Below are 15,412 nucleotides of genomic sequence, written 5' to 3'. Positions count from 1 at the left end.
TATCCTTAATTGTTATAAGATGAAATATTAAACTTTAATTAGCCAAAGCTGTTTACTATAAAACTGTGACAGGCACCATAAATTACAAGGGCAAGCTTTTTTTTTCCTTTCCTTTTTTTTTTTTTTTTACTAGGCCGTAAAGCGGCCAAAATCCCTCTAACGGTGTCAGACATTAAACAGGCCGCGCCTTCAGAAATGCAGAGGAGCTGTTTAATGAGCTCGGAAGCTGGCTCGGCGTTTCCTCTCAGTGGGCTGTCTGTCTTTGATTTGGGCCCATTATCGCCCACAAACAGGGCCGCCGACACCGTCGCCGCCGCTGCAGCCATTTTGTGTGCAGATGTGAATGGCCCCGCTTCGCCGGAGGGCCCCTGACCCAAACCTTGCGTCTCCACTAGCTGCTTAGCCAACCTTACACCACCTGAGACGCTGCACACGCGCACACAGAAACACTGATTCATACCCGCTCATTTTCCTGTTTTATGTAAACCCAAAACGTCTGCGCCTGCCAAGAGAGCTTTGTGAAAACACTCGCAAAAAGTACCTGCAAATGGTTTGTGTATTTGCAGAATAGGAATAAGTTACTGTCACTTGTAATTAGCCTGTTTCAAAATAGAGAGCCAGTATTGGCTTGCGAACAGACGTACAAAGTCCCCATTCATACACGGGGCAACATTCTCTGTTCTCTCCCTCCCTCCGCTCCTTCTCAGCTTACTGACTAGATTCCCATGTGTTCAGGACATGATCAGAAACATTTTTTTCATATAACAACATAGTTTTTATACGGCAAATTCCAATTGAGATTATTCTGTTAGGCATAAGCTCTGCCACAGAAAAGGTTTCCTCACATCAATTCTGCGTGCCATGGCTGTATCAGTTTCAAGCTGATCTGTCCTGAATTAGCTCCTAACCGTTGCAAATTCAATCATAAAAGAAAGGCACACACCAGGCTTTATATATTCTTTCCATGATTTAATGCACAGAGAATTGGCCAGTCTTTTTTTTAACGAAATTTTGATTTTGAAGTCTGGTTTTCTAACACCCAAAACAAGCTGTATGTCTCCATATACTCCCCTGCCATCTATACCATGTAAAAAAGAAAAAAGAAAGAAACCATAGCAGTCAAAAGCAATTAGATTCACATTTCTACAAATTTTCCAGTGAATAGAAACAACTGGTCTGGTTTTAAAATGGTCTGATTCTCCGAGCTGGGCCTCCACGCCCAACCTCTGTATGCTCAATTGGAAAATCATGCAGGCTGTCTTCATCTTGGCAGCCTGCTAAAGCGGTCGTATAGTTAGTAATTTAACTGCCTATCTGACCATGCAGTTTAAGTAAACCCATGACCAGTGGAAGCCAGCTGCTTTACTCCTGGGCTTATTATTCTGGATCAAAACCCTGCTTATTACCGGTTACAGATGTCGATCATGTGTTTTGTTGTCGTGATGTAAAAATCATGAGACGCTATTATAAAAGAAGGTTTTACATGAAGGATGTTGGTACTGTAGATCATTTTGTGTCCTAATTCTCTGTTATTTCTTCTTCCAGTTCGACAAATACACCCCCAAACTGGACAATCCCTTCATCAGACATTCAAACGTGAGTTTCTTTTCGTCATTCTAATTTAAATTTGCTATTTGCATTTTGGCCACTCAAATATTTGACATATTTGAATGTTGCCGTGAGAGCATTTCTTGTGGCTGTGTTTCTGTGTGTGCATATGCTTTGAGTCCTGTACTGTACGTATCTCTGTATGATTTAGTTTTGTGTCTTTTTGTATCTCCCATCCTCCTCTTTTCTCCCCAGTTCTTCCCCTCCTATCCCCCCACCATGCCAGGCATGCCCCCGCTGCTCCCGCACTCAGGACCCTTCAGCTCGCTGCAAGGAGCCTTCCAGCCCAAGGTCAGCCCCACATCCCCACCCTCTGCAGACAGACAGAGAATTTAACGAAGCACGGGCTTAAAAGAAATCATACAAGCTTGTATCACTTTACACAGTTTAAAATGATAATGATGCTTTTTTTTTTTTACATGCTTTGACTTTTTTTTTTTTCATAAAATCACATGCACTGAAGTAGAGTCACCTCTTGTCAGTGTAAAAAACAATTTAATGTACCAAGAGTTTGTATGGGTCAAAATGGCTACACACTCACCATCACTAAAGCAACTAATTTATTAACCACAGACACGATGCTGTAGTTTTTGGTTGTGAATACACTATATGTTTGTCATAAAAGAAATGTCCTTGAAGGGTATATCCATGAAAGTAAAAGAGAGTCTAGACTGTCTGTCTTGGGTGAGAAAAGCAGCAGAGCTCTGTACAACGAAGATGTGAAACAGGATTCTAATAAACCTCACCCCATCCCATTCAAATCCATAAATCCATCTATAATACTCTGTCAGACTTGACTGGACCTGAACCAGGGTCAGAGCCGCGTGTTGGCCCGAGCTGTGAGCGATGTCTGTGATGTTTGGGAGAGCAGAGGAAAGAAGATGCCGGGGCGGTGGGGATGCGAGGGACGGGAAGCGGTGGGAGGGTGGGAGTCTGTCTGGCAGATGCCCAGCGGCTGTGACCCGGTGTAAGCCACCAATCAAAGCTGGCCTAAATCCGCTGGCCCTATTCCCAGGGGGGCTCTGTCATGGAGGGGCCCTTTTGTCGAAGGCCCCTCCAGATGGTTCAAGGAACAGTCTTATGTGTCCAAAGCCCCTGCTAAGTATTCTTGGAGAGGAGCTTGGGGGGTGAGGGGGAGGGATGTGTGTTTGTTTGTGAGGGCTGGTGACCCGGGTCACCCTGCAGGATCTTCCTATCCCTGATGTAGGGATGGATTAATAAGGCTGATCTAGCCACTTGCGCTCCAATGACTTAGAGAGGAGATGGGAGAGATCAGAGATGTGTTACTCTGGCATGGCTCAGCGCCTGCAGCATCATCGCGGTTTTATCTACTGACGTCAGCCATACAGGAGCAGTCGTTGAGGATTAGCGAGCTATAGTGCTGCTGAAGGAGAGTGCAAGGTTAGAGGGATGCTATTAGCACTAGCTCGAGGACCCTCTATTGGGTTTAAAACCTTGAGTTACTGTATATCTGGATTGGATATAGCAGCAAACAACTATTTGCTATATAAAGATATAGAGGAGTAATGTCTACCTGAGCAGAGAATGAAGTCACTCTCCCTCTGTGTGTGTTGTAGTCTGAGCTTCTCTGTGCTTTGTTGACATAGCCGGGCAGGCCGTGTGTGCTTATAGTGCATGTTAGTGCATGTGAGCTTGTCCCACTGGCTAGCTCATGGCCGCCACTCTGCACTGCTCTCACACGGCGGTTACAGCTGAGGTTAACGCTGTTAGCTCTATCAGCAGTGTTGCCTTTGTTTTCACTGTTAGCGCTGGTAGCAACGTTCGCTACAAGCCGCCGGCTCAGCTGTCGCCATGTTGAGAGCCGTACGGAAGCAATATAAATGCTCCCAAGCTCGCATTTAGCACCTTTAAGCACTACTTTTTAGATCCCATTTTGAGAATCATTACAGGAGGTCAGAATACATATATGTAAGTGTTGTGCATGCCATAGTATACAGTAGTTCAGACGTTCTCTTTCTCTGATTTATAAATCTTTTAAAGGAACTATTGATAATATTGATAACATTCAGCCATCCAGATGTCGCATTCTCCCTCCCTCGTTCCATCGCATTTACTTCACAACAAGTACTTACCGGCACTTACCGGCAATCTCAGCCATTAATTTGTTTTTTCCACACTAACTGACGACCCAGCGATACCACGTGATACCAACCTCGTTTTACTATTGGCTCACAAGCCTTGTTAGAAGCAGGAACTAAACGTCAGATATCTTTCACCAATATAAACAAAACGTTAATTTTGGACCCGCCAACATTTTTTTAAATGATTAATTCATAATCATAATCATTTTTTTTTCAGGAAAAGCCATACTTTTATTCAGCACCTTTCTAAAGTCTCTGTATATGTATTTATTCATTTTTTCAATATTCTTCTATCTAAAAATGTTACCAATAAGCTGTTTAACTACCGTAGATCTGGTTGATCACCGTGAATCTCTTTTTCTTTGTCTCTCTCTCTCTCTGTCAGGCATCTAATTCCATCGACGTTGCGGGACGTCCTGGTGGAGTACCTCACACACTCCTACAGAAGGATCCACGGGTAAGCATCCAGGCCGATAGCATCCCGAACCGCTCTGCTCTTCCTCTGTGTCTTCTGGTGAAAGCCACACACGTGCCATACGTACAGTATGTGTCTCAGAGAGATGTGAATGCATGTATTGGCATTAACATCTTTTTTGAGACGAGGCATTTCTCCTTGCGCATCTCTATGACGCATTCATATGAGGTGCCTGAGTGAGTGAATGGAATCCCAACGCTGCAGAACTGCACATTTTGGCTATTTATCTTTTGTTGTTGAAGATAACGATTGTCCGTTTATCCATACAGATAACAGATCCGTTCAGGACATCTGTTAGGGTAAGTGGTTGCCTTGTCCATCTCCATCTGTTGTTAAATGCTTCATCTCTCTGGCCAGGCCACAAAGTCTAAAACTGCAAATTCTTCAACAACTCCTGATCAAGGAAATTCAGGGGTTTTGGCTGCATCTAAGGATAGCTTTGAGGTCTCTATTGGGCTAAAGTCAGGGTTAGATTTTCTTAATCCGTTGCCTGGTTGAAAATTCTGACGAGTTCCCACTTTGTAGTTTGGCCAGAAAATCTCAATGCCAGAATCCATTTTTAGCTCCCTATTTCAAAGCCAACAGGCTAACCTCAGTTTCTTTCTAAATTTTTAGAAACCTGGCAAGTGGTGCGCAGTGCATGTCCAGATCGCATGGCAGATCTACCACCACCAGCAGAAAATGAAGGTGCGTGAGATGGATAATGATGTCTTTCAGGAATCTTTTTGCTGTCATGTAAAAGCAGATACAGTCTATTGCTAATGTAATAAGTAGGGCTGATCATGTCATAGATCTTAACCTGTAAAATAATCTTGTTACTGGATTCAGACAGACCATCTGGGTGGGAAAAAGGCAGATAACACAGAGCAGAATGCTGTTAAAGTTAATAACACAAAATGGTGTCTCCTCTTTTCTCTAAGATTTTAACGCAAAAATACAGTCAGAAGGTTACACTTCTTAGCAGACGTAAAGGCTCTGTGCATGGCTCACTCCACCTAAAGAGAAAGATCACATTTATAGCACTCAGTGACAGAATTAGTAGTTGAAGTAATAGTTGTATTGACGATTTGAACACAGGCAAAAACTGCCTGTGTAGAAGTATTCCTCTCACTGACAGAGGATGGTGTGGCCTTGCCATGGAGATCCTCTGCTAATGCCGCTGGCCCAGTGGTGTCAGTCCTTCTTGGGCTCTGAACCCCCGTTACCAAGGATTTAGTGTCCCTAATCAGCTTACATATATTTGTTGTAACACAGTTGGCCAGAATTGGAGACATGGAGCCATTGTTGATGTATCTGTCTTCCTCTGATCTCTCACCCAGTGTAGCCCGAGGATAATTCCCTCTCACTCTGTCGTTGGAAATGTTTGGTACTGTTGTCGACCGACCTAATTTTCTTTTGTCTGTCTCCCTCTCCTTTTCTCTGCATCTCTCCACTGTAGCAAATGCAGCTGGATCCTCACAAACTAGACATGAATGGGAAGCTGGACCTGTTCAGTCGACCCCCAGCTCCAGGAGTCTTCCCAGGGTTCCAGTACACTCATGACCTGGCACGACCCCTCTTCTCTTCCTCAGGTCAGTCGGGTCTCCCAGCGCCAAATGCAGGGCGATGAACTGCACCTTCCGAGACAAATTATTCAAAAGCTCTCAAATTAGCCCATTCTCAATGCCTTCCAGTGTCTTTATGCAAATGAGCATTCATAGCTGCATGTCGAAATTGTTCCTTCACCACTGTAATGAAAAAGCATCGTTTATTTCCTCTCCTCTCATGTAATGTTCACTTAATTACGGTGCCTTTGTAGCAAATGTTTTGTCAGTAAAGGGAGTCAGATATGGCCATGAATATGGATGACTCTCGGTTAGGTAATTGACTGATTTGCCCTGCGTTGGAGGGCAACAGAGAGGCGAACGGCCTTTGACTGGTAATTATGCAGTGGTGTGTCAGAGGCACTGCTGTAATTGGTTCTTTCATTAACAATTCATGGAATATGGGTGATGGAAGCAGTGTTTTGTGAGAGAGGCCAGCTTGTTGCACAGTCAGGAACTGACCTCAATAAGCAACTATAGACTCGCACACAAACATGCAACAGCTGCAATAAATGCAAAATACCAATGGTTAATTTGCTCCAGGGCATCAGTCAGCCATTTCTAAATTCCTCTAGCGCAGTGGTTCCTAACCTGAGGTCCCTGCTCTGAGGTAGTCAAAATTAGATTTGCTCATGTATAACTAAAATCATAATAACACATTTTTTTGCTACTAAGTAATAAAAAATCTAACAAAATATGCTTCAATCCATATTTGTTGGTGTTTAGCCTTTCAAAAACAACATTTTCACTGCCGTCAAAAACCTATTTGCTCTCCCGCTTGACACGCAGCAAAGGGAGGCATGCACCTGTATTAAGCAATCTAACAACACCATGAATTACATTTATTTAACCACAATAACAGATAATACGTTGTTCCAAAAAAAAAGATCATATTATGATCTGTATTCACTTAACGAATCCGTCAAGACGTCAACACTTTATTTATGTTGATGAAACTGATGAGTTATATTCATTAAAGAAAGTTGATTTAATAAAAAAAAAAGACTTAATCATTCAATACACTAAATCACCTTATTCAAATTGAGGATTTTGTTGGAGGATTTGTGTTTTTTTTTAGGGTGATGACGTCGGGGGGGGGGGGCTCACCTTTTCTTAGATACAAGTAGGGCGGGCTTCAAGGAAAATAGTTTGGAAACCACTGCTCTAGCACACATCTATATTCAAGTTTGTGATGCATTTATGTTCTTGGTCCTGGCTGATCTCTGAGGTTAAAATTGTGATTGTCTCTGAATGGCTAGTTAGAGAAGGTATAACTGTCTGATTGGATAATAATAACACTGTTATATCCTCTCCGCTCTGATAGGCTCGGGCCACCCCGCTCCCTCTCCGTATGGCCATGTCCCCCACCCTAGCGGTTTCCTGCCTCCTAGCCATTTGGCAGGTAAGTGTAAGTAACCCCCATGTTCAAATCTTTTTATACATTTATCTCCTCTTTCTCTCCGTCTCTCTCTCTCTCTCTTTAACACTCTTGTTTTAAACACATTACAAGCCGCCAGGGTGTAATTTGAAGCCTAGATATTTCTATATTTTGATCTCAGGTTCATTTTCAGGTTTATATGGAGTCCAGTTGGCCACTGTGGCCAGCCGGTTGCGGCAGTTCTTGAGCAAACTCAAAGTTCATGGTAATGGGGGAGTGTAGCCATCATATAGTCAGACAGCATGATTCATAACAGCTTTAAATAACTGTCTGGGGTCATTAAAAAGACTGAGCTAGCCTAGTGTCCCTCATTTGTTTGCCCAAACTATACGCAGTGCAACAGCATATATGACACTATTTCCTATATGCTTGCAACATAATTCATAGGAGTAATGGAGGGTAGTTAATGATGTTGGATTTATTTGTGCGTTTAAATTTTTTTTTTTTAAGCATTCATTTATTTTCCACCATTCTATCTGTTTTGGTTCAGAGTGGCAAGTTGATTTCATGGAATAAGCCCTTGAGTCGATCCATTTTGTGCTTATGAATGCATGGTGCACTGAGGAGGAAGATTTAGCGAGCAAAATTTTCCTGACCAGGGAATTCATGTGTGAGGCAGAGGAGATTTTGTCATTGTTGTCTTTTCTAATATATTAACAAGCCCCAGAGCTGAAAATCCTTAAACCCTAATCTGTTGATAAGTCCTGCATTTCCTGATGGATTTTTTGCTGAATTAAAATGGGACTGCAAATTATCAGTTGATGAGCGTTGTTCACTTTCTCAGGGTAAATGTTTGTCTTATTCTTATAAATTCGGAGGCTCTGGTCTGCGTCAGTGGAGCCCAGCAGACACAGATTCTCCAATTAAATCATTGGGGTCGGTCTAGCCTAATTTTTACAGCTGCTAATTCCCCTGTCCTACCGCTATTGTCTATTTTCAGCTCAGCTCCAACAACTCTAAAGTAATTTCCCCATCGTGCAGTGTTCTTCCACTAGCCCCAGCAGGGTCAGGGACACTCCACCCCAGTTAGTGGCAATGAATCCAGCATCCAGGCGACCTGGCTACTGCAGGATTACCAGGCAGAGAGCTAGGGTGGCAGCGCTAAAATAAAAACCACAGCTCGCTTGTAAGAGAAAAGCCGAGTGGAGCGGGTTGGTGTTGGGGTGAGCACCGCTAGCCAGCCCCCCCTTTTGCTAATCCCTGTTTGGCATTTTACAGATCCTTTCAGTCGCTCCAGTTCCTATGGCGGCCTCGGCAACCTTTCAAGCAGTGCCTTCGGAGGATTAGGCAACCCCTCGCTTGGTAAGCGCTGGCCCCCTCTCCTCCTCCACCGCTCCCCCTTTCAATCCTGGCCCCTGTGGCCAGTAGCAGAACAGAGCAGGACAGCGTTAGACCACAGGGAGAGCCAGGAGGGGAGGAAAAAAAAAAATCAAGACACTTAGCTCTAGTTTCTGTGTCAAAGCAGCCCTAGCCCAGGGAGGCCCAACAAGGCAGCACAACACACCACAGCAAACCTCCTCCCTGCCTCCACTTCACCCACCAACCATGTCCCCAACAGTCTGGCTTTAATCTGGCTGCGCTGCTGCCAACAGGCCCTCTCAGGTCCGCTGTTTGGTGGCAATTCATCTATTAATTATTTGACAAGCCCCTTCTGCACCACCATGGAGGGCTTTCTCTTTTCCCCCTGCATCCTTCTCTCTATGCCTTTCTCTCTTTCTCTTCATCCCTCCTATTTTTGTGTGCCAAATCGGTCACCCTGTTGTGAAAATGGATGTGATTGGAAGAGACATGCTGTGGAATGCTAAGGTCTCCCTTGGCTTTTCACAGCCCTCAACTCCAGAGGGCAAGTGAGTCTCCCCTGTTCATCCAGTGCAAAAAAAGGGAGGGGGGGAGAAGCCCTTTAGTCCAAAAGCAAATGAGTAGATTTTTTTTTTCTCTGGTGGGGGGAGCCATTAACCTCTAACTCTTTCAAACAGCTTCAGTGAGAGAACCTCCAGAGACAAAGACAAAAGCAGCTTTTGTTGTCGAGTCTTTCTCATCTTATGTGTCCTCAAGAAGGTTTTGTGCCCAATTAACTTACAGTGGGTCCCACGCCTGTCTCCCCCTTCCCTCCAGGGTCCAACAGCATGTTTGGCACCAAGGAGGGGCCAGGAGGACTGCCCACGTTTGGCAGCCCCCACCACGACACCTGGAACAGACTCCGACGCACCCCGCCATCTTTCCCCACCCCGCCGCAGTGGCCCAAAACCGCAGACGCTGAGAGAAGCAGCTCAGCCAACAGCCACGAGAGAGAGCGAGAGAGAGAACGGGAAAGAGAACGAGAAAGGGAGAGGGAAAGAGAGAAAAGAGACTCGTCCATCGGGAAAGAGGAGAAGGATAAAGACAGGTGAGTTTGAGGCAGATGCAAATGAACTTTTGGGTATTATTACTCTATTTAACTTACTGTCATCACAATTTAACATTTGACCTTATTGTATTGTTTCAAAGCATTATGGGATTCCCACAGGAAGGTAACAAATCTGATCATCCTACACACAACAAATGTAAAGGACAGAATTGTGAATATTTTCAAACATAACAAAATTATCTACATGAGTACAAAAAAAAAACATGATCACAACTATAAAGACATGGCCACACTAATGATCCCTCTCCCAGCTAGCATTAGCATATATACAAGATGATTAGATGATGTTTGGACAAAACACTTGAATCGCCCAAATCAGCTCTGGAGATAGAAAGATGTACTGTCAAAGACAAACGAAAAAAGTGTGACAATTCTCCAGTCCATTAGTCGTATCCGTGGAAACTGAAATAAATTGAATTCATGGATCCAACGAGGAAACGGACACAAATCAAACAGGCAACAAGCAGCTCTGAGAGAAGCTCTCTGTCTAAATATAATTGGAAAAATATCTGTGGATGATATTCTAGCAAAACGCAGGGTTTACTTTCAAATTTAAAGGCAGTAAACATTATCAGAGGAAGACAAGTGCATTTTTATAGAGAATTATAACCCAGGTTTTATTGTGGAAATTTAATCAAGATAAATCATCCCTAAATACAACCTGCACTACTAAATACAAACTGTTTTATTATGTCATTACAGGGATTCTGTGGATCGCAATCGCCACTCAAACCGTTCATCTCCGGCCTCGGCGCCAGTCAGCTACCAGATCAGCAATCTGATTCGCTCAAACAGCCAGAACTCCTGCGATTCGGGTCGACATCACAGCGGCAGCGTGGATCGGGTCCGCGAGGCGGAGAAGGAGCTGCTGGAGCGCCAGAGAGAGTCTTCCACGCTGGCCGACGTGAAGGTGAAGGAGAGCCGCTCGCCTGGCAAGGAGATGCTAGAGAGGAGATCCTCAGAAGACTCCATCAAACCCGCTCAACGTTCTCCTTCCCCGTACTCCAAGGCAGTGATCAATGAGCAGGGCCTGAAGATGGCAGGCGGGCCCCCGCCTACGCTCAAGGACAGCGAGAGGAAAGAGCACCAGCCTGCAGAGCTCCTCCACAAGGTGAAAAATGACATGAAGATTAAGGAGGAGCGGAAGGAGGAGCAGGAGGTCATGGTGGTGAGTTCTGAGCCCGCCCCACAACCGCCAGCCCAAGCTCTCCCCGCTCAAATCAGCCAGCCTTTGAACCCGCACCACCACCACCCACCTTTGTCCCACCAGCACCCTCTTGCCTCACCGCGTGGCAGTGACATTCCAGCACCTGGCATGCACGGCGTCCCCATGGCACACTCTCTGCCCCTGTCCATGAGTGCCATGCCCCAGATGGGCAGCCTCAATGTGTTGGACCGGGCACGCATGGCTCCCTTCATGGGAGTGAGCCCTCTGGCAGGAAGAGAACGCCTGCCCCACCCGGCCTTCCCTTGGGACCCACTTAGAGAGGCCTACCGCAGCCTGGACCTGCAGCGGCGCATGGACTTCCAGCTCAGGGCCGAGCAAGGACACCGCTTCCCCAGCGTGTACGAGCAGGAACGAGCCTACCGCGAGAGGGAGGCTCACGACTACTCTCACCACGAGCACCTGTTGGAGGTGCGCAGGGAGCACGAGAGGATGAGACAGCAGGTGGAGGAGCGAGAGCGCCTCCACCTGAGGGAGGAGCTGGACAGAGCACGCCTCCATCAGCTACACCAGTCCCCCATGGAGGGCCATCTACCCCACATGCCCCCTTTTATGCCCCACCTAGGCGGCATGCCCTACCCTAGGCTCAGCCCCTCCACAGGACACAACGGCCCTCTGAACAGAACGCCCCCTACCGCCGCACTCAGTGCGCCCCCGCCCCTCGTGCCAGCAGGCAGTGCCAGGCCAGCCTCACCCAGGAGAACTACCCCCCTCACCACCCAGGACCCACGGGACTACTCCCCATCTCGCAACCCCAAAGAGGTAGAGGCTCGGTAGCTTCTTAGAAAGGTGCACAAAGTCTTACTAGAAGCACTCACAAGCCCCACCCCCCCAATCTGAAACCTTCTCGTGAACAAAATGCACTGCTCTTCACCAGAGAAGAGCAAAACTCCCTAAGGGAAAGGGTATGATTGTACAAAGTAAAGGTGTGTAAGGCTGATTAAGCACATGCCATGACTTTATTTTTAGTGGACTGGAGGTTGAATAATGTCGGTAAAGAGAACATAAATATGTGTATGTTTATATCCGACTTAAATATTTGATAATTATTAATATATTAATCAAATACCTTTTTTCAGCTTTGTGCGAAAAGAGAGGTCCTGAAATGAGTTTGTACATTTCCTATCCTTGTTCCATGTATAGATATCATTTCTATGAATTTTATGTATTTTGTGCATTAGTCATGCCTTTTACAATATTTATCCCAGTTGATTGTGAGACATATCCATTATGACCCACTGTAAAGACTGGATTTGGTTTCAACCTTCAGTAATTTAACCTCATGGTACCAGGATATCCTCAATGACGACAATGTACAATGTTACATTACCGACTCGTTTTGTTCATTTGTTTTGCCTTTGAGATATGCAGATAAATATATATTATGAGGTCTTTGTTCAGTCTCTGTAAAGAAAACCGATGTAAATAACTTGTTGATATTCCTTCGCTGCAAAATTACCGTGTAAATTTATTAGTCTTTTTAACCATTTCTAGAAAAACAAAATGAAATGAAACATGGGGAATCACTTCCCCGTTGGATATCATGGCAACAGACAAGCCTGGCCAATGGACGCGCAGTACGACAGGAGGGTGTTGTAAGGGGGCCTAGAAGGATCATCTGCAATCTATGCAAAGCAGCACACAGCACCCTGATGGAGATTTCACCCGGAGGGAGCGGACGATACCGGTGATACTGAGAGAAACTTGGATTAACACGTGTTTATAAATAATGATGGAATTATTAAAAGACTTCCACGTCAAAAACTGGACCAGCCCCAGACAGAAAGGAAGGACACTTTTTAGTGGGCAGCAAAAGGACTTTCTCTGTCAACCTTGTGGTGTTGTGCAGTTGTTTTTCTTAGACTCTTGTATACAAAACAAGTAGAGTTTTAGGCGTGCAAAAAAATGAAAATGAACATTCTTGGTTTAAAATGTACGGAATAAAGTTTGGACCTAATGTCATACATTTGTAGCTCGTCTTTCATCCTGGCGCTCGTCGCCAGTGCTGACTGCAAGTGCTGAATTTGTCTTTAAGCCAAAGCTACTGAGTGGAATGTTGATGTGAGCTTGATGGGTTTGCCAATAATGCTTGTGCCTCAGTTTTCAGCATTTAGAGTATTTGCTCATCTGATATCAAGCTATCACTTTGAAATCGTAAAGGCAACAGACTTGGCCGGCAGAGTAGCCTAAGCCATAAGATCATTTGACCATAATCTGTCATACATGGGCTGCCGAGCTCTTCAGAGGGGATCGATGAGATTGGGCCGGGGCAATACAGGGAGGGACTAATAGGACATTGATTTTGTATGAAAGCAGGTTTTGAGTGTTTGTGTTGCAGGTAACCGGTATTGACTGGCAGCCCGGCCGCATATTGACCCGCGGTCTGGACTCATTAAGAGGAGCAATGCCTGGGAGGCAGGCTATCGGATGGTGGAGGAGAGGCTCCTCTCTTTTCCCATACGCCCCCCCTCTCCTCCTGCACACCACTCATCTGCTTTTCTAATGAGGCCGGAAGGCGCTCTGGAGTGGGCCGCGCAGGGAGCCCTGAGGCGCCCCGTCCTGTTATTGACGAGACCTCGGCAGCGTTCGCCGCCTGTCCAGAGACGGCCAATTCATCCTGATAATGCCCCGACTACTCATCTCGCTGCTGTGTGCCGTGAGACCCACCAATCCTGTCCCATGGCATCAGCCCATAATGACAGCGTGGATCAAACCGTGGCCAGGTCATTAGGGGATGTTATTGAAAATCAATGGCGCTCCTGTGTCTCACACACTCCGGCAGGGTTTTTTAAAAGGGCTCCTTGAAAAGACTGTTTGCCAGAATGGGGCTGGCGTATTGGGAAGACTTAAATCACTATCACTTTCAATTTCGGCCCCTGGTAATTGAGCCACATATTCCTCCGACGGGTAGCATCTGTCAGTGGCCGGCCTCACTTTAGCGCTGTGTGCTTTTAGTCCTAATCATCTAGTCAACAACGGGTACTTAACCCCTGTACTTGTTAGAGCATAGTGATTTTTCCTGTAACTATTATTTACCAAGCAAGCTTTGGAAGAAGAAAAAACACACCTTACATTTTCCCCCGACTCAATCACTCTGTCCTGTGCTCTATCCATTTTACGGCTGAGTGTGGAACGGCCCTCCGGAGATGAAAAGCTCCATCAATTTCACTCATCGTCTGGCAAGGTCAATTTATTTCAGCACACAGTCCATCATCAGATGGGAATCAATTGACACATTGCCTAGCATATCCAACCCAAGGTGGGTTATTACAGCTTCTGCAATTGTCAGCTATTTTCCAGAGCTATTCTTCATGTTTCCAGGTTGTTTTTTCTTCTTTCCTTTTATGTTGCTGGGATTGTTTATGATTTTCTATATTTACTTGTTCATAATTTGGAACCCATTTCCTATTTGATGGAACATTGTTACTATGACAGGGCTTCATGTAACAGCTTGTCAAGAAAAGCGACTGTGATACAAGATTTTTTTTTACACATTTCTCCACTATAATCCCAATTAATAGGATACGGTGGTATCTGAGGTAAGACATTGTTTTATTGTTCCGCTAATCCTCTTCATTTATCTGTGAGAAACCTCAATGCTGAGGGTTTAGGATTGAATTTTCATGGTCTCAAATACCTCCAAAAAGTGCTTGGCACAGAGCTCACCCCAGATTCAGCGAACAGTGGAACAGGCCTAAGGGGCTTTTATAGAGCACAATGGCAGCTAATAACACAGTGCCAAGCTAATAAGATGGGCAACAAATGAATGGTTCGGCCCAAGCTCCTTTTCTCTCTTGCTCACTCTTCCCCCGCTGATAAAACATGTATGAAAGCGTTTTTGAGCCGCTATGTAGTGGCTCCCTAGACTTTTCCTCCAGCGAGAGCTAATGCATTAGTTCCCATTTGAAGGCTGTTTTGAAATGGAGATTGGTAATGAGACGGGAGGCCCCTGCCATGATCACATTTGGATTGCTGGGGCCTCCGCTGGGCCTGGTGATTTGGGAGACGGTGGCTCTGCTCGGAGTTCAAGCCCATCTCTCTGCGGGGGTTAGCAAACCCTGACGAGAGCCATTCTAAGCCACTAAACTATATCTGAACTGTGAACTGAGGGAGAGAGCACCGAGTCAAGGGCTTTGGCTGCGGATCCCTGTCGCAGCGCTCTTTGTGGGCTGCATGTTGTTTTGACCACCTAAAAAGGCGAGTAGCATACATCCTTCCACGTTGCCATCTTTTTTTAGCCCTCAATGTCAACAGAGCGGCAGCTGACAGAAACCAGGCCAGTCAGCGGTTAAGGAGCTGACTTGGAAACAGCCAAATGGTGTGAATTCCAGACCCTGGTGACAAAGTGCTGTCTAATGTCTTTGCACCTCTGGACCTATGACAAATATTCCGGCTGTCTCACACCCCCTCCGCCACCAATATGGCTGTACAAGGAGAGCAGCCAATGCAGCCTTGGAGAAAGCATATACTGTAAATCACTCACAGAGGCACCTCAGAGAGCACGACGTGAAGCAGGGAGGAGCAGAAGAGAATTAAGGGAGATGGAAAAGAAGGAGGTCCAGAACAGTCACCAC

The 15,412-nt window shown here is 45.6% G+C and overlaps 1 protein-coding gene across 14 annotated transcripts in view; it reads left to right on the top strand.

The window, feature by feature from the left end:
* The window catches only part of fbrsl1 (fibrosin-like 1), a 337,336-nt gene extending 324,536 nt beyond the window's left edge, over positions 1-12,800 (top strand). For 10 of the 14 annotated variants that reach the window (XM_037777608.1, XM_037777620.1, XM_037777614.1 and 7 more), the window contains 10 exons: positions 1,546-1,596; positions 1,804-1,899; positions 4,096-4,167; positions 4,455-4,484; positions 4,801-4,872; positions 5,624-5,756; positions 7,093-7,176; positions 8,425-8,508; positions 9,322-9,592; positions 10,316-12,800. In XM_037777608.1, coding sequence (XP_037633536.1) covers positions 1,546-1,596; positions 1,804-1,899; positions 4,096-4,167; positions 4,455-4,484; positions 4,801-4,872; positions 5,624-5,756; positions 7,093-7,176; positions 8,425-8,508; positions 9,322-9,592; positions 10,316-11,615 — 2,193 coding nt within the window. In that variant the 3' untranslated portion in view covers positions 11,616-12,800. The remainder of the gene's footprint in view (positions 1-1,545; positions 1,597-1,803; positions 1,900-4,095; positions 4,168-4,454; positions 4,485-4,800; positions 4,873-5,623; positions 5,757-7,092; positions 7,177-8,424; positions 8,509-9,321; positions 9,593-10,315) is intronic. The other 4 variants (XM_037777607.1, XM_037777616.1, XM_037777619.1 and 1 more) reach the window with 4 other exon arrangements.
* The last annotated feature ends 2,612 nt before the right edge of the window (positions 12,801-15,412 follow it).

Source organism: Sebastes umbrosus, chromosome 8, assembly GCF_015220745.1.
Source record: "Sebastes umbrosus isolate fSebUmb1 chromosome 8, fSebUmb1.pri, whole genome shotgun sequence".
Taxonomy (NCBI): Eukaryota; Metazoa; Chordata; class Actinopteri; order Perciformes; family Sebastidae; genus Sebastes; species Sebastes umbrosus.
Note: the sequence above shows the minus strand (reverse complement) of the source record. Positions and strands in the feature narration are given on the sequence as shown.